We start from the raw sequence: 24,655 nt of genomic DNA on the forward strand, positions 1-24,655 counted from the left end.
CATTATTAATGCAACAAATCTTATTTTTATGTTTTGGAGAAACATTCAACATTCTAACTTAATACTTTGATCGATCAACTATTTCCTAAAATTTACAACCTTAAACATCTTGTTTAACAGACTTTGAGAGTTTATGACACCAAAACATGGATGAAAATTTAATTACAATAACTGATTATTGGTTGGCATCAATCAGCATGTTTTTACAATTCCACCTCTTACCTACATGTCTCTAGAACTTTGGGACCTCTGAAAACCCAACAATTCAATAAATCTTACATTGAAAGAAGTGCTATAGCCATAAATCGGGAATACCAGTTAGTATCATAAACAGCATTTGATACTACCACTAAATTTGCCAATATCGGTGCCATATAAAAAGACCTGCTATGAACTGAGAAGAAATATTTTCCTTATTTCCTGTATCTTAGAAGAACAAATGTTAGTAACAACTTTGATTCTTAATAACTACGAGGCTGGTGTAGATACCTAACTATAAAGAGCAGCAATAGCCTTACCTTTGCCATATGCTGCTCAGTTTCCTAGCAATTGTTTCTCCTCCTCCCGTCCCCCTCCCACCCATGTTGGGGGGGTATTCAAACCATAACATTATTATAGAAATGATTGTTGAACTCACGGATCATTAGACTTTGGAATAAGAGTGCCAAGCTCCTTGATTCGGTAATTAATATTATACCTTCTTCTTCTTTCGACTATTAAAAGAGAAATGTTATTGATTATTCTCATTAAAGCACAGTTCACCTTTGGTCAGCTGTAAACGTTCTCAATAATCTTTAAAAAACAATGAGCAAAAAAATTTCCATATACTCGAAAGAGTACTCAAAAATAAAAATTTAAATATATCTCAACCTAAAAGTAAAAATAACAATGTTAGAATTGTGATTCTGTTATTGGTAATGCCTTAAAAACATTTCCTCTCAAAACAAATTTTCCATGTTTTGAAACGCTGTAAATTTACTCATACTGAAATACATATATATATTTATATATTTCCTCTTGGATCATCATTTCACACATATGCATTTTGCACATCAGGATCATAATCTTTTGAACTCTGCACTATGCTTGACTCTTCTTATATAATTCCTGAAAGCTTAACACATTTGGCAGACAGCAGGTGTGTGTGCCCAGTGAGACTGTGACTTTTTTTTTTTTAAGATTTTACTTATTTATTTAAGAGAGAGTGAGAGAGAGAGCATGCATAGAGGGAGAGGGAGAAGCAGATTCCCTGCTGAGCGGAAAGCCTGATGCAGGGCTTGATCCTAGGACCCAGAGATCATGACCTGAGCCAAAAGCAGACATTCAACCGGATGACTGAGTCATCCAGGCACCCCTAAACTGTGACCCCCTTGAAGGCAGGGGCCACTTATTCCTCATTTTTCTATCCTCAGAGGGCTTGGCATATAAGAGGTATTAAATAAATGGTGATTAGACTGTAAGTATATTTTTCTAATTTAAAAATTTTCAATAATAAATAGAGTAGTGGTTTTCAAACTTTGCATACATCAGATATAGATGGAGGGATTGCTAAATAGATTTGTATCCCAAACCTATCAGTAGATCTGGGTTGGGGCCCATAGATTTGCATTTCTGACAAATTCCCAGATCATGTTGATGCAGTTTATTTAGGACCTACATTTTGAGTACTACTGGTGTAAATTCTTATGCAGAGACTGTTTTCTCTGTTTGCGTTTCCATAAATTCGTTGCTTTTGGAAATTTTATGCATCTAAGAAACGTTCAATAAATGTCAGCTATACAAATAAGTAGATTTTCCCATATTAACCCCTATACAAAAGCAGTCTTACAGACTATAGTGTAGTCTTATAGTCTACTCTTTATTCCTAGAATCAAGAACTACAATATATGCTTCTATATAGTAGTTTTTTCAATAGGTAACATTTTTAAATCTTTCCAGGGAAAAATCATACATCAAAAATATTTGAGAATACTTAATAGATGCTAAAAATTAAGATCTGCTACCAGAAACAAGGAAAGTCATGAAAGAATAACAATTGTCTCTACAAAGCAATTTACCATGAATGGATTTGACCTTCAGTAGTAATATATTGGGATTACTCTAAAATTAGAATATAATTGATTCTCGAGAGAGTTTATTTTCCCTCTTTGCCAATCTTGTTTTCCCTATCAAAAAACAATGACACTACATTAAAAAACTGAAAATAAACAAAGGTAAAGCTGAGAGAAATACACACATATTTTCACAGTAAGAATTACTAATAATTCTATGTTCACACATACACACTCCTATATTATAAAACAGACTTTTAAATATAAGATGAAGAATAGCTGTGAAGGATATTCACAGTTTTACCTCAAAATAGGGAACTGGTTTAGTCCTATAATATTTCTTCAAGATCTATTATTTAAATGTACCTTATGTAAAATATCAGAAATTCCTAGTCTTCTTAGATTGTGCTTGATAAATTTTTAATGGCTAATTATATTGAGAACCTTGGTTTCTCAATGTTTTCGTATCCAGTACTAGTTATTTGTAAAGGAGTCGAGTTTTAAGAAATTCCCGAATTATGGTATGTCATCTGTGGTTTCAGTCTTCACAGTTTTGATATATCCATTCCTTCCTGACCTGAGAGGAGGGTGAGAGAGGCCCCTATCCTGGACCCACACTTAAGAGGAGCTATTTTTGCCTTCTCTCACCACACCCTTCCCCCCTTAGCAAGTCCATCACAGAGTCAAACTCCACTCTGAGTAACTGGTACCAGGAATATCTTCCCAAATGCCCTGAGCCCATTTCCAGAGCCTGTGCAGGCCACTTCCTGGGTCTGTCCTCCTGAGCGAGGACCATGACACCAGTGTGCTCACCTCTAGGCTCAAGGTGCGGAAGGGGGAAGTTATTTACACAGATGGGTGTGGAGTTAAAAAGTATAAGATGAATGTTCATACTCCTGTCTAAGGCCACTGGCAGCACAGAATGAGACAAGGAGCGGGGAGAGCAGTGAGCTGGGCTGTTGGCTGAGGGCTGCCTTTGCCTTACCCCCACACCCCCACTCAGAGCTCCGATGATCTGAGAATTTTAATTCACCCCTGGCCCTCCAGTCCTTAGAAAGAAATAGAGAATACATAATGTAGCACTCTCCAGCTTGAGTTACACCTTTTAAATATTTAGGCTTCAGGAGAGTGGGTCTCTGTCCTCTTGCCAGGATCCTCACAAATTTTAGGGTTTGTTCTAGATTCTTCGGATAATAAAATAGGATATTAAAGTGTTTTTAACATTGATATCTCCAAAAAGCAACATCTCCCACTAAGGGAGTCTGGATTAGAAAACACTTGACAATGGATGTAACAGGAACTCATCATACTTGATGCTAAGTGACCTGCTATTTAAGCTATAGATGGAGAGAAGAGGAGACAAGAGCAAGGAGAGTAATAATGAGTTAGCGGGTTTAACACTAAGAGAGAAGCCATAGTTCCTTGCTGCATTAATCCCTTCGATCAACAACTATTCCCCCCCAACCCCCCCCCCGCCACATGCTCATCATGTTCTACTTGTCTTACAACCTAGACCAAAGCTCATCTGCTCGACCGCTAAAAGCCATCAGAATCAGATCATTTCCCTCTCCATGACTGCCCTGAGGACAGAACCACTTGCCAGCTTTTCCTGCACAGTCTCCTAGTCAGCAAACTCTGACCCGTCCGTGATGCAGGCAGAAGCAATGTGAGCACACAGACGTAGGGTTCACAGGTACATGTAGAATCAATTTCAGCTAACCCCATGTAAGAACATTTCTGGCTTGTTTTAGAGCTTTCAGGTTTTTATTTATTTTTATTCTATTTTATTCTTTTCTCAGTTTTTGATTTGGCTTCCAAAACAGAAAAGCTTCACACTTAATTAGTCAGGCTCACTTGAGACATTAAGCACTTGAGACAGGACAAACACTATCAAGCTCAACATTGCTGCTAGCCTACTTCCCTTGCTTGTATTTCTCCATTTCATGTGACCCATTATCAAAGTGACCCCCAGGAAGGCATCAGAGACATTTATTTATTTATCTATCTATCTATTTATTTATTTATTTATTTATTTATTTATTTATTTATTTATTTTTGAAGAGAGAGAATTTAGCAGTACAATATAAGCAATGCTTTTCAGGTAACTTATCGTTAGGAAGGGAGGAGCAGCTTGACACAGAAAGATGAGAACACGGAATTGTTTCTTGCTTTATAAGTGATGTACATTTTCTAAAATCACTTTTATCTCTCTAAACCTTTGAGACAATGAGTCACAACAGAGTTCAAATGTAACTAAATGCACTCATCTCTGTCTCACCCAGCCTGCTTAAGAGAGACAGAATGATCAAGGAGACAATTTGAGATGTTTCACTTCCTAAAAATATGTAGCTCTTCTGAGAGTTCACATCATTTAAATGTCCCAAAATAGCTCAACTGGTGAATATATACTATTCATTTTGGTCATTTTGGTTATGTGACCTCCTAATACTTATGGAGTGACAATAAAAGACCACATATTTTAACCTCCATTCATTTCCTCCCACATTAATTTTTTCTTTTTCTTTCTTTCTTTCTTTCTTTCTTTCTTTCTTTCTTTCTTTCTTTCTTTCTTTCTTTCTTTCTTTCTTTTTAAGAGAAAAAGGAAAATATACTCACTGAGGTTGTGGTTGTCCTTTTTTTGTCTCTCTTTTGCCAAAGCTCGAGTGTCTGTTTCTGATCGAAAGGAAGATAATTTAAATGGTACTTAGTTCTATTTTACAACCTCTCTAGTCAACATAATTCAGAAATATTAGGTGGAAATACAATATTACTTGCTCCAAATGCTATAATGATATTTTTATGCAAATATTTAGAAATTTGGAGCAGAGCACTCTTTTTGAAAGAGGCAATGGCGAATCTTTTAGGGTTTAAGTAGTAAAACTTGGATTTGTATTCTGGCCTTCCATTTGCTAGCCATGTGATCTATTACCTAAGTTCTCTGGTTCTCAGCTCATCTGTAAAATTGGCATAATACCTATATGATAAGCATTGTGATGATGAAAAGCAGTACAGTGCACAGCAAATACTAAACTGCTCACTCATTATTTTTTGAAGAATTTTAAGATTATTCAAAATTATTTCACCCTAATTTTTACAACCAACATTTTTCATAAATAATGATGATTTCTACATCCCCGGAGTTGGAACTAGCTACACTTCTCAGGTATTCCTATCAAACAGTTCCCGGAGATTACACTTTGCTCTATGTGCTACATGGTTGCAAGCATTTGTGATAGTCTCCGACATGGCTTGCAATGATTCTTACGATATTCACACCTTTGGTAGTTCTTTTGCACATTAAGCAGGGCTGACCTGTGACACCAATGGAATATTGTGGAAATGACTAATGTGGCTTCCAAGACTAGATCATAAAAGATATGTTCACACCACTTTAGTGTCTCTTGGATCACCAGTTGTAATGTCATGAGGACGTTCAATCAGCCTCATGGAGAGGTTCATGTGGTAAAGAACCAAAGCCTCTTGCCAACAAGCAGGACGTACTTGCAATACCTGTGACTGAACTGTTTTGGGAGCACATCCTCTAGGCCACCTTGTGTCAAATGTCTGTACCTCTGGACGACATCCTGACTGCAACCTTATGAAAGACTTGAGTGACAACCAATATTCTAAGCCATCTCTGAATTTCTGACCCATAGAGATGATATGAGATAATAAATGTTTATTATTTCTAGCTGTTAAGTTTTATATAGTAATAAATGATTAATGCAGTGTTTCTTACATGATTCTAGTTTTTAAAACAGGTAATAAAGGAATACATTTACTTAAATTTATTTATTTAACTGAGGGGGGCACTTGATGGGATGAGCACTGGGTGTTATACTGTACATTGGCAAATTGAATTTAAATAAAAAAGTAATAAAAATAATTTTGCTTATTTAAAACTATATTAATTCATTTTAGTCTAAATTATTTGTATGCATAGACATTTTTGAGTTACTGGCTAGGCTCCAAGAATGGACATATTACACTTACTAAAAATGTTAATATCAACTGTGTAAAAATTATTAAAGATCAGTGTTTGGGCTCCAAATTGAAAACTTGTTACAGAAATATCAATAAATAAATGAATATATAAATAAAATGAATTTTATTTTATTCTTATGGAGAAACTAATACTGGACTTTATAAATCAGGAAATCCTTATTTTGAAGCACATCTGCTTCAAATCAGCTGTACAACTGTGAAAATGACTCCCCTGACCTTTGATTTCTTCATCTATATACTGGAGGAATTGGACAGTGCCCATACAATTCTTTGAGTTGTAGGAACTTTGAAATGAACTATTGAAAATTGAGTGTATTTTTCTTTTACCTACTTGAGAAAGGTAAATGTGAGTGTATCACAAAATTCATAAAACGAGCTAAAAAGGGGGACAATCTAATTGTTTTATATCAAATTTCACATACTGAAGAGACTATTTTTCCCTGATCAATTAATCTATTATTTTGCAACCATGTTAATAAATTGCATCAGTTCAATATCAAAATGATCCAATATTAAGTGAAAAACTTAGTCATGTTGTCATATATTGGTGTAGAGTGTACGTGTATATTTGCCTAGTTCCTGAAATAATCAATTCAGTTGAATTGTAAGTTGTGTTAACCTGCTGCTTGTCATAAAAAAAAAGGGTAGATTTGCTATCTATATTTCTCCAATTTTAACTGATTATCTTGTTAATATTTTTAAGATTCTATTTAGCTTGATAATATATATCACTCATAAGTTAAGTAGTTGACTTCAGAAAGGATAAAATTATAAAAGCAACATTACCTGTAATTTCTCTTTTCATTGGCAGACTACTTGGACAGGAAGCACTTGTTAGGCCCATATTAACTGGTGAAATTCCCTGCTCACCACTGTATACATCCAAAATGCTTCCAGACAACTTTAGAAAGAAAAGGGAGAAAAGGTGAATCAAACCTTCTGTGGACATTGATATATTTTCATGCATATTTTAAATTTGTCATCTTATTAATAATAAAATCTGATGCTGTATATCAGCATCTTAATTTTAAACAAGAGTGAGTGTGCACTGACTTTTAAAATTCATTATGGGATGCTTGTGGATATGTTGAAAAAAGCTATTTATATTTAAGTAAAAAGAGAAATTATTTCACTCATGAAAGAAAATTCTGATTAATATTTACAAAGTTATGGAAGTTTGATCTGTGCATTACCTAGTTATAAATGAGTAAGATTTAAAAAATCATTTGGACAAAATCAGTATACGTATTAGCAAAGCTGGAAAGTTCATTGCGTATCATAAATTAGGTATAAATGGTTGAACATTTTGGAAGCACTCTTAATACCATCAGTGCTACCAGCAACTCACAGTCAAGAGGTGTTTTACAACTGTTAATTAAGTGAGAAACTTTCTTTCCTTCCTGGAAGGCATATTTTTTCTCATCGCACACTTAATGTTCTAGATTATTATAAATATCCCAGCTGGTAACCAAAAGTAGTCTAAAACTACTTTTGCCTCTAGTGGATATAGGGTACATCTAATTATAGAAACACTGTAATTCTTAATGTGCTTCTTGAGAATAATTTTTCAGAAAACTAAGTTTCTTTATAACACAATTCAAAATTGTACAAATTTATTATTTAAAACATGCTTATTGATTTGACTTCCCAAGAAAATTTAATTCAAATAATATTCATAATTCAAGTTAATAGTCATTATTCCAGGACAACCCATATTTAAAATGTAGGATTTGAACATTTAAAATATTTCCATTCTAAGTATCTTTATTTAATTTCTGGGCAGTAAAATAAGAACTGAATAAGTAGTACCTTTTTTCTATCCTTAAAACTAGAAACACTACAAATAATCAAACAAAGTTATAACCAGATTATTAAAGAGATTCTTAACTCCTTATTTCCATTTTTTGTAAACTCCAAATCAAATTGAGATTTTTTATACTTATATAATCAGACTGAAAATAAATGTGAAGAACGAACATTTTATGACCAAAATTAATTCTGACGTAATAATCCATTAAACTCCATATAATAAATATTGTGTATTTCTGATGGAAATGAACTTGTATAATACAGTGGAAATCAGGCTAACATATGCAAATGTGCATAACAATAAGGGCATCATAGATTGAATTTGTTATTCTGATATATATTTCTATATATCGGTTCTTTTCATTATTTACTCTATTAAGAATCCTCATCTTTATTTTATATAAACTCTGTTTAAAATGTATTTTTACTACATAAATCTTGGAAGGGAACTTAATTTGGGTAATTATTCCTTTTCAATTTCTCATCTGAAAAATAAGGATGAAGTTGATCAAATTGGATAGATGATGAATGCTTATATCAGAACAATACAATCAGGAAAAGAAATCCAAGAAGCAGATTTCCCTAACGTGTGAGTCATTTAGTCATATCGTAAAAGCAAAAAGTTTCCAAGACCTCTTTTAAAAATCTTGTTGGTTATAGGCTGAGGCATCACCAACCTAAATTGTACATTTCCGTTGTGCCTTTGAGAAACATAATGGATGTGCTGAACAAAAAGATAGGGAGTGAGGGGGAAGGAAGAGGGAAGGTACCAGAGAAAGGGCACTTTTCTCTGAAGAGCTTGAATTCAGATGGATTTCAATGCAGCAGTGGCAAATTGCAAAAATGTTTAAGAAGAAAACGAGCCATATTACATATATACTGTAACAATAAAGTGATAGGTTCCTAACTATAACATTATTCTGGGTCCATATTACTTGGTCAGACCATATCTAATATAGAAATGGTGCTGGAATTCTGATAATGAATCTAATCCTGCTTAACGATGGGTATCTTACATTTTCTTCTGACCTTGATTATTGTTTAATTTATGCCCTAAAGCATAATGATTAATATCCTCTTTAATTTTATGCTGTAGGTACTACTCTATTTTAGGTAAATGGCTAATCACTTTTTGAATATCATTAGACAATTGGTTTCAATTTCAAAGTATGTCCTATACTTCCTGTTATCTATAGTGCCTTTTCTCCATTAAAAGATATGGGTACAATGGTGTTTAAAATTTAAAGATTACATACACCCTTGAAAAGGATTACAAAACAAAATTATATTTACTTTTCTCAAAGGTATAAGTTACTTAGGTAATGTGTTAACTTTATTTGGTAGATTAGTAGGAAACCAAATAGATTTTTTATGAAGAACTATTTATTACTCTGGTTGGAAACACATTCTTTTTCAGTAAGGCAAAACCTTTGACATGACGACAGGGGAACATACCATATTAACAAAATCACAAATTTTAAAGAAATTCTATAAAGAATTTATCATAAAAATCTTTTCAACAAGGTAGAACATATTCCTCAAGATGACACTTCTTTCTGATAAAAAACCTGAACTCCTGATCTCAAAAGTTACTTTGAAGTGGAGTGATTGGCAGTGGTTCCTGTTGTCTAGGATTCTCCACCTTAGATTTTAGTCAAATCTCCACTACTGAGATTATAGAGACTGACGTGGACTAGGCTCTGACCTTCCCACATATATACTGCCTTCACAGTAGCCAATATTTCCTGAAGAAAACAAGCAAATCAGTAAAAATAGCAAAACAGCTGAGGAAAATGACTATTTCAAAAGTAAACAACATGCAGTGTGAGAAATAACATCAGAAGCAAAAATTTAAAGAACCAAGGAAGATCACATGAAACCAAATTTCTCTTTTTTTAATTTTTATTTATTTATGACAGTCACAGAGAGAGAGAGAGAGAGAGAGAGAGAGTGAGAGGCAGAGACACAGGCAGAGGGAGAAGCACTATGCACCAGGAGCCCAATGTGGGATTCGATCCTGGGTCTCCAGGATCACACCCTGGACCAAAAGCAGGTGCCAAACCGCTGCGCCACCCAGGAATCCCCCCAAATTTCTTAAATTAGTCTAATGTTCATTCTAAAAAAATGTTTGTAATAATTTATAACATAAAATGAGAACAAACAAACATACAGATAGCTAAAGTGAATAATCAGAAACAAGAGGTTTGAAAATACAGTACTTGAAAAAAAGTATTATAAAAAATGTAAAATGGAAAAGTAGCATAATAAACACAGTGAGAAAGGCATAATGGAATTAGTAAAATATAAAACCAAATTGAAGTAATATTTCAGGAGGATAAAGAAAGGTCCCAGAAATAAGACATATGAAAGAAAATCTATCAGTATGGAGGATAGTTGTTAGAATTACAATACAGATAGTAGGAGTCTCAGAGAGAAAGAAAAATAAAATTCAAAGAGAGAAAATACTTTAAGAAATAATAGAGATACATTTCTGATAATTAACTAAAGTCTATTATTTTATTTCATTTTATTATATTATATTATATTATATTTTGATATGAAAAGCAAAGGGCCTATAGGATGTGAAAGAATATAGATAGGAAAAACCTACACCCAGACATATAATAGTGAAATTTTAGAATATAAAATGACCAAGAGGAAAAATTAAAGTCTAAAGAGAAAAAAGTAAGATTATGTAAAAAGGAACAAGACTCTGATTAATACAAGAGTTTTTAATAGCAAAATTGAATGATAGGGGAAAGTGAATCATTAGTTTTTAAACGTTGAAAGAAAAGAACTTAAAACATGAGTTTTATATCCAGCCCAAGTGTCATTCACAAATGAGATCATGATGAAATATTTCTAGAGGCATAATATTTAGCTATTTCATCCAAACTGTTTTCAATGTTAGTATGTAGTACCTAAATAGAAGTAGATATTTAAAGGATATTCTTCAAAAACATGAAATAAAAATTATCAAATAACTTAGTAAGTGGTTGTAGTCTAAAAAAGATGAGGGTAACCAAAGTAAAAAAGTGAAACATATAATGATATGACTCAGTATTAAAGTAAATAATATCAGTATGATTGATTGGAGTAGAAGAAAACCAGAGGATGTAAAAGTAGTTATAAAGTACTAAGGAGAAAAATGGGCACACCTAAATAATAAATTAAGATGAAAGAAACAGGTGAAAATATATCAGTGTAAATAAGTCAAACCTCTCAGCAAAAAGACTTATAGTTTGGATACAACAGTACAAAGGACACACCTACATAGTAAAAGGACACACAAAGTTTGAAAATTAAAGGATGGAAAAAGATATAGCCAGCAAATGATAACATAGAAAACTGACGTAGCTATATAAATATAAGAGAAAATAGATTTTAAAATTAGAAAAAGTATTAGGGATAGACAGTCTCTATATAATAGTAAAGAGTTCAATTCTCCAAAAACACATTATAATTATAAGCATGCATTCATCTTATAAAATAACCTCAAAATATGTGAAACAAAATGTTTTGTACTATAAGGCAAAATTAATAAATCCACCAATGTAGTAAGAAATTTTGAGATTTCTCTTCATTTTTGAAAAGTGAAGCAGGCAACAATAATCAATAATGTCATAGAATATTTGAATAATAAAACTAAAAGCTTGGCCCAATGGACACTGTATACTTCCATATCCAAAAATTAGAGAATACACAATTTTCTTGAGTACATATGGAATGTATATAAGTATTAACTATGAACTCAGTCAAAGAACACCTTCAATGTATTTCACTGAGACCTGATTTCTAAAATGCTTGGAAATTTTTAAATAACTCAAGGGTAAAGACAAAATCATACTGAAATTTAGAAAGAAATAAAAGATACTAAAAATACACAGAAAGAAACATCTGGTATGTGGCAAGACAATGCTTTCAAAGAAATTTACACCCTTAAATAGTAATATGAGAAAAATTGATAAAAATGTGAAATTTGGTAAATTATCATTTTAAGAAGCTAGAAAAATAACCAAATAAGACCAAAGAAAGTAGAACAGATAATAAAATAAAAGCATAAATTATTGAAAAAAAAAAGTCGATCCACAAGGCAAAAGTTCTTTTTTAAATTAACAAGAATGACATGTTTCCCGCAAGAGTTATCAAAAAGAATTAAGAATAAATAAATAATATTGCAAGTGAAAGTAAGATAATACTAAGAGCACAAGCTGTGATTTAAAAATATGTTTTTTCCCCTGAGATCAGGAACAAGCAAGACAAGGATGCCTGCTTTCACTACTGCTATACAGCACAGTATTAGAAATTCTTATCAGAGCAAATAGGCAAGAAAAAGAAACAAAAGTCATCCAAATTGGAGAAGAATGAGTAAAGTGATCTTTGTTCATTGATCATATATTTAGAAAAACCTGAGATTACACACACACCTATACACACACACAGCTACTAGAGCTAATAAAGGAATTCAGTGAAGTTGCCAGATATAAAATTAACATGCAAAAATCAGTTACATCTTTATACACTAACAATAAAGAATCTGGGGGCACCTGAGTGGCTCAGTTTGTTAAGCATCTGCCTTCTGTTCAGGTCGTGATCCCAGGGTGCTGGGATGGAGCCCTGTATTGGGCTCCCTGCTCAGCGGAGAGCCTGCTTCTTCCTCCACACTCCTCCTCCATCCCTCCCCCATTGCTCTCTCTCCTATATCTCTGTCTCTTTCCAGAATAAATAAAAATAAAATCTTAAAACAATAAAGATTCTGAAAGAAAATTAAGAAACCAGTCCTATTTACAGTAATATCAAAAAGAATAAAATATTTAGTAATATATTTACCCAAGGAGACAAAAAACTTGTACACTGAAAACTAAAAAATATTGCCACAGGAAAAAAAATTTAAATAAATTAAAATAAAATATATTGCTAATAGAAATTAAGGAAGACAGACATCACATATTTATTGATCAGGTGACTTAATGTTGTTAAGATGACAACAGTACCCAAAGTGATCTACAAAATTAATTGAACCTCAAAAGCATTTTTTTTTTTTGCAGGAAAAGAAAAGACCATTCTGAAATTCATATAGAAATTTGAGGGTCTCCAAACAGTAAAAGAGCAAAGGTAGAGGATTCACACTACCAGTTTTTAAAACTTACAACAAAGTGACAATAAGCAAAACAGTGTGGTGCTGGCATAATAGCAGACATAGATTAATGGAGTGGAATTTCTGCATTATTTGAGACATAGTGCAGAAATTAATCCTCAAGTATATGGTCAAATGATTGTTGACAAAGGTGCCAAGATCATTCAATAGGGAAAGGACAATCTTTTCAAAAAATGGTGTTGGGGAAAGTGGATATCCACATGCAAAAGAACGAAGTTGGACTCTTCTCTTAAATGATACACAAAAATTAACTTGAAATGGATCAAAGACCTAAACACAAGAGCTAAAACTATGAAGATTCTAGGGAAAAAGATAGAGGGAATCTTCATGATAATGTGTTCAGTGATGATTTTTTTTAATATAAGAACAAAATCACAGGCAACCAAAAAAATAGAATTTAGACTTCATCAGAATTTAAAGCTTTGTACATCAAAGCACACTCTCAAGAGAGTGAAAAGATAATCCATAAGCATAATATTGCAACTATTTCCAAATCATCTAAGAGATTAATATCAGACTATATTTTTAAAAATTCCAACAGCTCAACAACAACAACAACAACAACAACAACAAACCACCCAATTAAGAAATGGGCAAAGGATTTGAATAGTCATTTCTTTAAAGAAGAGCTACGAAAAGCCAATAAGCACATGAAAAGATGGTCAACACCACTACTCATTAGGGAACTATTAATCAATACTACAATGTGATACTACTTCACATTCACTAAGAGGACGATTATCAAGAGGAAGGAAAATAACAAGTGCTGGTAGGGATGTGAAAATTGGAACCTCGGTGCATTGCTGCCAGGAATGTGAAATGATGCAGCTGTTGTGGAAAACAGTATGACAGTTACTTAAAATGTAAAACATAAAATAACCACGCGGCCAACACTTCCACCTCTAAGTTTCTACCAAAAAGAATTAAAAGCAGAGACTTAAACAGATGCTTAAGATACTAATGTTCATAGAAGCATTATTCATGGAAACCAAGTGGTGGAAACAACCTAAATGACCATCAACAGATGAAGGAAAAAATAAAATGTGGTATATACACATACTGGAATATTACAAAGCCTTAAGAAAGAATAAAATTCTTATACATACTATACATGGATAAACCTTGAAAATAATATGCTAAGTGAAATACGCCAGACAGAAAAGGGTGAACAAAATATTGTATGAGTCTACTTATTAAAGGTGCCTTTTAATAGTTAAATTTATACAGACAAAAAGTAAAATAGAAGTTACTAGAGGCTTGGGGCAGGAAGAAAGGGATAGCAATTATTTAAACTGTGTATTTGTTGCAGATGATGATAAAGCTCTGAAAATGGATATGATGGCTGCACGGCATTATGAACCTGCCTAATGCCACTGAATTTTATACTTTTAAGTGTTTACAATGGCAAATTTTATGTTCTATATGTTTTACCACAATAAAAAGAAAGATAATGAGCTATATTACCTATAATACTTGGGGGCCAATGATTGTGAATACTTGGACAAAAAGCATGAGTTTTTAGAAAAATATTATTTAGTAGAACTGACTGAAGAAGTAATTAATAGTTTGAACAGTCTAAAGATTACAGAAGAAATCAAAATAAATTTTGAACATGTTGCACAAGAAAGTATCTCGACTCGATGGTTTTATGGGCAAAAGTGTTACATTTTCAGGAAATATATCATACTAATTTTGTACAAACATTTCCAGACAATAGAAACACGAGGGAGTATGTCCTGATTCATTGAATCTGAAACAAAGACATTATGAGAAAGGAAAATTATAGGCATAGGGAATACAGTCAATGGTGTTTATAATGCTGTGGTATGGTGACAATGGTGGCTACCCTGGCAGTGAGCATAGCATAACATATAAAGTTGTCCAATCACTATGTTGTACGCCTGAAGCTAATGTACCACTGTGTATAACTCAACAACAACAACAACAAAAAATAGCATTAGCAATACGAATCCAAGGGAATATAAATATTTTACCATAAAAAAGTTGCATTTCCCATAAATATATTTTACGATGTTAAAAGAGAAAAAGACCTCTATGATCAGATCAATAGATTAAGAAAAAGTCTGACAAAATTCAATCCTATTTATGATTAAATTCTTAGTGTTTGAGGAGATAGTAAATTCCCATAACCCTAGAAAAATATAGATTTGCATATTGTTAAAATCATGCTGCCCTATGAGAAAATAAAATCTGGGTCCAAATATACCGCAGAAACATCTAAATAAAATATGAAAATGCTCATATATCCATTTATTCTTATCTGGCTAATATAATAAAGGACAACATTGATAATCTAAGTTTTAGATATGTTTTCCTGATTGGTCTCTTCCCTCTTCATATACTATGTCCAATCTATCTCCCCGTATGATTTTTTTTCTTTTAAATTATTTATCAGTTTATATTTTCTTCTCTGTCCTCATATATCAATTCTTCAGGTCCTAAACTTAAATTATGTTTCTCTAGTATCTCTTCATCCCTCTCAATTCCCAACTACCCCTCTTAGACCAACTCATATTTTAAAAGTACAAATTCCTTCTGATCTCCTCCACCCCCCAAATCAAAAAGCTCTCCCCTCTGATGTCTATATTAAGGTCAAACTCTTATGTCTAGCTTTCAAGAATCTTATTAAATGGCCCGTCATTATCTAGTCAATATTATTTGCCACCACTCTCAAGTTATAAAAGATTTCTTGTCACTACGTACCCATATGCCATAGCATGGCTTCCAAAATAGATTTTAGACTCAAATGGGAGGGAAGGAAAGAGTGTTGCCACAAGGAACCTAGGAATCTATATATTGGTAATTAAAAAAAAAAAAAAGAGTGAAATACAAGCATTATCCTAACATATATACTATGTCCTAGATAGTTGAATATTTATCATGTGCCAGATATTAAGCTAGTATATTCCATAACAATAACAAATAACACTATCTCAAGTAATCTTTATAACAATGCCATGAGGTATCATGTTTCCAATTTTAAATATTAAATAATTAAAACTGAAAAAGTAGGTAATTATGTCAAGATCATATAGTTGTATAAATAGAGGGCTTGGGATTTAATCCTGGATCTATCTGAACCAGAGGCTGGATTCTTTACTACCTACTCTACTCTGGCAAGTCCTTTGCCTTAACCCTTTTAATGGTAAGAAGTGATTTGAATATGCAAAAAAGTTGGAAGCCACTGGACTATTTTTTTTTCCTCAGTTTTATTCAAGTATCAAAATCCAACCTACTCTCTAAGGCTCAATTCAAAGTCCAAACCTTCTCCAACACTGTCTTTCATGGCGGCTCGGTTTAGCTTTCTCTTCACCAAAACACTAGGGGAATAATAAACTTGACCATAAATTTAATAATTTAGTTTATATTTATCGTTTTACCCCTCTTCATTTATATTCACTCAGCATGGGGAGCACAACAGTATACACTACTTACCATGTTCGTGAAAATTAATTGCTTATCTAAAACCCTGAGAATTTCCTGGAGGGTTGTGTGTGAACATACATATGTATAGTGTATATGCATAGATGTATTACATATGCATATTATGTACATGTGTCTGTGTGGTCTGTGTGTGTGACATGTCTTTCTCCCAGAATATCTCATTATAAATACAAAAGAGGAAAAAAATACATATAGTTATATATTTTCAGACAATTTTTCAGTATAAATACTAAAAGCAAAAAATCATATATATATATATATATATGCGAATGTGTGATATCTACATAACTATCCATAGCACATATTTAGTATTAAATTTCATGGGAAACTGAGAAAAACTTTAAATGGTTTAATCTTCTATTTTTCTGTTCTGTGAAGATAGTCACTGTGGAACTAAAATGGTAAAAGTGAGCATGAGATTATTAGAATAACTGCAGACATAAAAAGAAGACAAACATTAGGCATAAAGAGAGAGCGCTGTAGGGAAGCATATACCACACAATGTATGTATACACAAAAAACTGACGTTTAAAAGATTACTTTTTTTCCCTTTGGGGTATTTATTCATTTAAATGTGGTAAACTAGATTTTTCCAGTTTTAAGACACACATCATTGCTCTCCCTCTTTATTTTATTTGCAAAAGCTGGGCTATGAGGTTTGAATGACAAATATTGAATAGGGAAGTCCCACTGAGTTATTATTATTTTTGTTCTATTATGAGTGAATAAAAAAAATAATGTGTTGGGCGGGAGTAGAATGTCCCTTGTCCTTGGCCAGCTGGCTTATAACTTAAGTAGAAAAGATAAAGCACAAAATAGAGATGGTAACTTATAAATACTTTAGTACCATATACTTTATATGCACATGATCTATTTAGTACTAAATTAACAAAAACAGTTATTGATTTAATGTAAACACTGCAATAAATAACCAAGGGAATCCTCACTTTTTGATAGAAAAATCCCAATAAAATATTTTTAACAATTTTTTTTTTACTAAAGAGAGTATAACAATATTTTTACTCTATCCAGAGCACCAAAAACTATCTTGTAAGTAAACAAGCTTGTCTGTACAGCAGATTATATATTATGCATTTCAAAGCTCAATTTCTACATACCTTGTTTTATTGCCTATTACTTTATAAAGTTTATTCAGTATTTAAGGTGGTTTCATCTCCAAACACTGAAGTAATTCCAAAATGCACTTGCTCACCAGTTTTAACTCGGCAGTGTCTCTAACCTCCAAGAGAGCCACGATTTTCTCCTTCTACTTCATCATTTTCTTTTCCTTAAAAACTGGCAAACAATAGCTGAGAGGACTGCACAGAAAACTCTGTGCCAAGGTGAACTTTGGCTCCCTTGGACTTTAAGACTAATCTGGTCTAGGCTGTGATTGACAAAAGCTTGCTTGTTGATGTTATGCAGTCCTCTCAAGTTCCAACCAAGCACAAGGGGTTGTTAATATTTACTCAGTCCTCGTCTCTGGAATGGTCTTGAACTATAACAGTTTACTGAGATTGCCAAATGCCACCAGCATTTACAGACACCTGATTGAGAAAAGAGCTATGGAGGATAAAAGATATGAGTTACTATGCACAACCACATCTCGTAAGGGAAGGGGTGAAACCAAGACCAACTGGTGGAAATTATAGGGAAACAGATCTAAACTCTTAGGCCAAGCAATCATTCCGCTGGAGTGGCAGAGAATCAGATCAGTCTAAGGTCCCGTCAACTCTTATGATTCTACAGTTCTAGGAATCAGCTTCCTTCTGAGGCTTCTGGGACAGGAGGAGGAGGAGGAGGAGGAGGATTGCTGCTGTCTCTAGTATCATACACGACTGGATTTCAAACCCTACCCTGCCATTCACTAACTGCATGACTTGAACAAATTAGTGAACTTCTCTAAGCCTCCTTCCTCATTTATAAAGTGAAAATAGGTAATACTAGTCTCTATCCCATAGGTTTGTTGTGATGATCAATGCAATTTTTCACTAAATATGTTCTGCACAATCCTTGTCATGTAGCAAGTACCTAAGGCACGGTAGCTTTTATTATGGTTGTTATCCTTGTTGCTACTGCTTTTTTTCCCATTAAAAATTTTTTAAGTACTAATGTATGATGGGAATCATTTTTTCAATACTATGTGTGTATTTTTTTTACAAGATTGTATTTATTTATTTATTCATGAGAGACACAGAGAGAGAGAGAGAGTCAGAGACACAGGCAGAGGGAGAAGCAGGCTCCATGCAGGGAGCCCGACGTTGGACTCGATCCCGGGTGTCCAGGATCACACTCTGGGCTGAAAGTGGTGCTAAACCACTGAGCCACCCAGGGATCCCTACGTGTGTATTTTGAAGTGTTTATTTCACATGCATTTGCTGAACACCTACGATGTGCTAGGGATGGTGCCAGTGCCAGGTGCTGATGATATAATAATGAAGAGGTCACAGCTTTAGGGTCCAGGGACACAGAAGTGAACAAAATGGACAAAACTGTTATATTCAAGGAGTTTACATTCTAGGGGTGGGAGCATACAATAAATAAGTAGATAAAATAATAATTCTAATCATACGAGTCAGAGGTTATCAAAATTTGATATTGATTTTGGGAATGATGAGATGGGATCTTTTAGCTAGGCTGTTTGTGGAAGGCCTCTCTGACAAGGTGGCATTGTCTAAAGGTTGGAAACATAAAGGGGCAGCCGTGTGAAGTTCTGGGACAAAGTATTCCAAGCCACAAAAGGAAGTTCAATGGCCCTAAGATGATAGTCTGCATGTCATGTTCAGGGAGCAAGAAGAAGGCTATAGAGGCCAGAGCCTAAAGTTAAAGGGAAATGCTGACAATGGTAAAGTGTCTGGATTATATTCTGAGGATTTTAGGAAGTTAATAGCATGTGAAGCAAGGAGAAACAGGATCTGATTTTTGCTTTGTGCAGAGCATTCTGGCTACTGCATGAACAGCTGTAAGGGGGCAAGAAGTAGCAGGGAAGTTTGGCTGCAGTCAGTTTCTGAGGTTCAAGTGAGAGATAATGGCAGTCTGGAAAAGCGTTTTAATGGAGATGCTGATAAGCTGTGAGATTCAGATAATCTCGGATGCTCCTTAGGACATATTGATAGATGTGCAGATGTCTGAGTAAGAGAGAGAAGAAAGATGACTCTTGGAGTGGGGGTGCTAGATAAACCAAAAGGAGATTGGGATAGGTGTGGGGGGGAGGACAGAGACTTTTTGTTAGTCATATTGTTTGAGATGTCTGTTAGGAGCATAAAAGACAACAAGCAGGAGGATATACAAGCATAGAGGGGAGAGATCGGCTGGAGAAGGGTGGAGGTCACCCGTAGGATGTATTGATACATGAGAAAAGAGGGCTGAAGTCCTAGCCTTGGTACACATGAGCATTTAGACATCTGTTAGAAGAGAAAGAACCAGCAAGGTAATAGAAAACCAGAAAAGGTGGTGCCATAGAATCCCAGATGGTACTTTAAGAAGGAAGAGTGGTCAACCATGGCAAATACCACCAAGAAGCCAAGTCAGGTGAGAATGGAGAACTTACTGCTGGCTTCTGCTTCGGTTGGCTTGAAGAGCTCCTTTAGAATTGTGAGGACGACAGCTCTGTTGGAGACTAGAAAACAGGAGGGGAGCAAATGGTGGCAGAGTGAGGATAGAAGCAAGAAGTTCTTTTGTGTGTGAGTCAGTCATGACATAATATGGCAGCCAGACAGAAAATGTGTTCAAAGGGAGTTTGGGGGTTTGGTTTTATTTTTAGGGAGTGTTACTAAAGACCAGTGTAAGACTGATACTTATAACCCAATAGATCAGAATAGACTGATTATGTAGGAGAAGGAGTCACTACTTAGAGAAGCAAAGTCCTTGAGAAGGTAAGAAGGAGTGAGATCTGGAGCACACGTGGTGGGCTGGCTTTAGATCGTGAGCTGGAGCAATTATTCTAATTATTCTATAGAAGAGATGGTGGAAGAAATGAAAACAGATACAGGTGGTTTCGTATAACTGGAGATGCCGAGTAATGAATGAGTTCCAATAGCGTTGCATACATTTGCTCTTTGAAATACACTGTAAAAGAGAAATCGGCTGAAAAAGGAAGAATGGGCAATGAATTGTGGAGATTTGAAGTGAAAAGAGAAGGAATTTTTAAAAAATGGTCTCAGTTAATGGGAATATTTACCAGGGAATAGCTGTGAATTCCCACAGTGGTGGTAAAAGGCCCTGTGACATTTTGGTGATGTACTTGAGGTGAAAACTATGAGAAATGTGGTGAAATTTTATCCATTAAGTGGCTCAGGTTGAGTTGTGGAGTAAGATGAGAGAAGTTTAATCAGGTTGGGGCTTTGCTAGGGAAGTAAAATGAAAAAAAAAAAATCACCAAAAAAAACCCAGAGATATGTTAGGAGTGTTTGCAAGAGGATTGGTTATAGTGCTTGACCAAAGACTCTAGACATTTTCAAAATGTTGCAAGTGCAGAGTCATAGCTATTGAAAATAGTGATAGAGTGCATCGATTTAGAGCTTGAACAATTGGTGAAATAAGAAAACTACAGAAGCACTCAGCAAATAGAATGCAATGGTCAAAAGTGAAATAAAAACATTAGGGGATAGAAAAAAATGGCAATAACAAGATCTAGGATATCATCATGCAAAGGGGGGGCTAAATGGGGAAGAGAAAAATGCACTGACACTAAAGGGACTGAGAAACTGACCGGTTAGGGTTTTGTCGAAAGCATGACTGATTTGGCTGAAGGTTTCCTGCACTTTAGCTCCTCGCCATCTAGTTTATATAGTTGCATTGAGAAGAAACTGAGAAAAAAAAAAAAAAAAATAGAAGAAACTGAGAGGTAGCCAATAGAAATCGAGAGGTAACTTCTTAATTTTTCTGCTTCCAGTCACTCATCACTCAGCATTCATTTCTGGGTGGGAAAGACCCAGGCTGAATTGATCTGTGAAGACCTTGCACTAGTTCATTCAAGCTGGATAAATTGGAAGGCCCACCACAAGGGGTCCAAGGCTCCCCTCAGCAGCTTCCAAGTTTCCCATCAACAGAAGTTATATCATGACTTGTAGCTAAGCCTGTAGGCCGTGGTCCCGAGATGAATCTTAGCTCGGTGAGATCCAAGGCTTTCTCTCACACCACTGCCAGAGCCTGTCCCCATGACTAAGCACTCAATAGACGGCTCCTGAGATTCCATCGATCTCCACAAGAACTAGAGAAAATGTATGTAAAATGCATAGAAAAGTGAGCTTCAAATAATAGGTGAGAAATTAATGATAGTTATTGTGAATTAATAAATATCTCACTTTTGAAGCTCACCATAATGACATCTGTTGGTTTAGCCTCATTAGAATTCACTGACATTTATTTTGGTAACAACTCCTCTTCTCGTTCTCACTTAGTCTAGGGAATTTGTTGCGTGGGGCTGCTCAACTCTAAGACTCAGAGCAGCTGGCTGAGGCATAGATAAATGACAGGCGTTGCTCCAGTAAGAATCATCCCGGGGATTTAACTGGAACCAAGAGGAATGCTCTTCTTCCCTTAGGCCGCCAAGCCTGCCTGGAGTGTATTCATTAGGATGAATTTGGTTATAACAATCAGACACACTTAGCTTATCAAATAAAGGCAAAAAAAAAAAAATCTTACATAATATGAAATCCACAGGCAAAGAATTTGCCAAGAGCATATAAGCAGCATTTCTTTTGGCTTTTCTTCTTCTTCTTTTTTTTTTTTTTTTTTTTGTTTTGTTTTGGTTTGGTTTGGTTTGGTTTGGTTTGGTTTTCCTTAGTCTATTTAGCTTCTGGGCAATAAAATGACTACATAAATCCCATTATCCTATAACGTCATGAAGAGGCAAAACCCTTCTCTTTCTTGGGGTCTACTTTAAAGACTTAAGGAAGTTCCCGGAAGGCAGCTCAACATGTCAAAATTGCGACACGAGCCCATTCTTAAAGCTGTCTCTGGTAGGGGAAGTGGGGCCACCAGGATTGACTTCAATTAATCAGAAAATTCTCTTCCTTGTGCAGAAGTAGGTGTTTGCCAAAAAACCCAAAGCTGACAAACAAACAAACAAAAAAAACAACGAAAACAAAAACAAACTGGGTTGGCAAGAAGGAAGTATGTGCATAGCTAGGAACAGGCCATGACAGTGTTTGCTCAATGGCTGGGAATAGAGCCAGCACAGAAGAAAACAAGGGCGAAGTTTCGGGGGGCTGCCCACATGGGGCACTACTTAGGAATCTACACAGCACATGAACCAACAAACTTCTCTCATGTTTAAGCCCCGGATGAGCCAGTTTCTACCATCTGTACCAAAAGTTCACTGGCTAACACGCTCACTCAAAGCATTCTTCTGAATCCAACAGGTCTTTATTTTTATCCACATGAACTACAAAAATCCTTCAGAGTCTCCTCTGTTCTATCAGCCATTCTTAAACATCCTTTTCCCCCCTCCCCTCTTGCTTTTTCTTATGTTCAAGACTTGCTACTTTTCTGTGTCCTTGGCTGCCTCTTAGAACCTTAACTATCCCTCATAACTATATTTCAAACATCTTTTCCTAAAGCATTTACAAAAAAAAAAAATATATCAATTTAATATGGTTTCTCCTTCACTCAAACTCCAGAGCAACTCTCTGACTAATATTTCAATGTACACATGTAGTATACTAAGATTTAATATAAAACAGCCTTGTAGGGACGCCTGGGTGGCTCAGCAGTTGAGCGTCTGCCTTCGGCCCAGGACGTGATCCTGGGCTCCCGGGATCGAGTCCCATGTCGGGCTCCCCACAGGGAGCCTGCTTCTCCCTCTGCCTGGGTCTTTACCTCTTTCTCTGTGTCTCTCACGAATAAATAAATAAAATCTTAAAAAAAACCAGCCTTGGAGATAAATATTTTAATAATTCTTGTAATGTAGAAGAAAGCTGAGAGGTTAAGTGACTTGCACAGTGTCTAGATTGGAACCTGGGTTTAAGACCAAAATCCACACTCTCCCTCCCTGACTCTCAGGTACACCTCACTCCCCCACCCCACTATCCTGTGACCTCTTGGCTTGTGAATTGTGTCTTATTCTACTTCAGTTTCCTATGGCACGTGTATTATGCTTTGCACACAATACATATAGAATCACTATATTTGGTTAACTAAACTCTTTGGTTTTGCGATTGGTCAACACACAGATATTTCTTTGTGTAAGTGCAGGTAGGCCAGTAGTATCTATCTTTTTAAAAGTACATCCTAGATATCAAAAGTAAATTCCAGATAGTTATTGCCACTAATTTGTCCTGAGTCATCCATTCTATGCAGCCTCTACAGAACAAGCACAATCGTTTAACAAAGAGAATGTTTCTGTACACAATTTTAATGAGTACCACATAGAAAGAAAAGATTGCAGGAAATTAATATCATTTACTGAAACCCAGAAGCTGAATACTAGTTAAGACAATAGTATCTTCATGCTGTGAAATTAGGCAGGGAGAAATTATCATTAATAATATATTTATCTAGAGAATTAGTCAGATTTCATATAACTATGCTGCTTGAAATCTGAAGACAGAAGACGTAGAAAGAATTGTCAGTCCATCCTAAAAAAAATAGAATAAAATAAAAATAAAACTTGCAAAAAGACTAGGTTTTAAATCTCATTTGACCTTTGTCAGATAATGCCAGTATTAGTGACCTGTCCTATGAGCTCTTGGATACCAGAGAAAAGGAGGAAAGAGATACTTCTTTCTAGATATTGTGTCTGGAACAAAAGAAATAAAAGAGAAAAAAGTAATTTTTTCTTAAGGTCTTAACTTTATATGTTCATCATTCACGTATCCCAGCTCATTGATTTACTGATGAAAAATATCTGTATCACATAATATAGTCAAAATGTATTTTCTTTAAATGAAATGTCTAAAATAACAATTCAATCACAATCTTTCATATTTTTTCTCATTTTTCTAAAAGATCTAAGACAATAAGCAAACCAACAATAACCCTTCAAAGTACATGAAAAGACTTCGCACACGCTTTACAAATAACATTTTTAGTGATTAATAAATGAGCAATGAGGAGGTAACAGCAATCAAACAGGAGATAAGAAACCATCCGTTCATTACGTGTCATTCCAGGAATTTGTGCTGATTGCAACATAGATGTCTGTCCGCATGCCTTCAAGTAGGGT

The 24,655-nt window shown here is 34.7% G+C and overlaps 1 protein-coding gene across 15 annotated transcripts in view; it reads right to left on the reverse strand.

Annotated features, from left to right (window-relative positions):
• The window catches only part of TFEC (transcription factor EC), a 220,753-nt gene that overhangs the window by 10,138 nt on the left and 185,960 nt on the right, over positions 1–24,655 (reverse strand). For all 15 annotated transcript variants that reach the window (XM_038557444.1, XM_038557451.1, XM_038557450.1 and 12 more), the window contains 3 exons: positions 6,843–6,957; positions 4,668–4,724; positions 638–713 (listed from right to left, as the gene is read on the reverse strand). In XM_038557444.1, the coding sequence (XP_038413372.1) occupies positions 638–713; positions 4,668–4,724; positions 6,843–6,957 (248 nt within the window). The remainder of the gene's footprint in view (positions 1–637; positions 714–4,667; positions 4,725–6,842; positions 6,958–24,655) is intronic.

The sequence above is a fragment of the Canis lupus genome, chromosome 14, assembly GCF_011100685.1.
Source record: "Canis lupus familiaris isolate Mischka breed German Shepherd chromosome 14, alternate assembly UU_Cfam_GSD_1.0, whole genome shotgun sequence".
In the NCBI taxonomy this organism is placed as follows: Eukaryota; Metazoa; Chordata; class Mammalia; order Carnivora; family Canidae; genus Canis; species Canis lupus.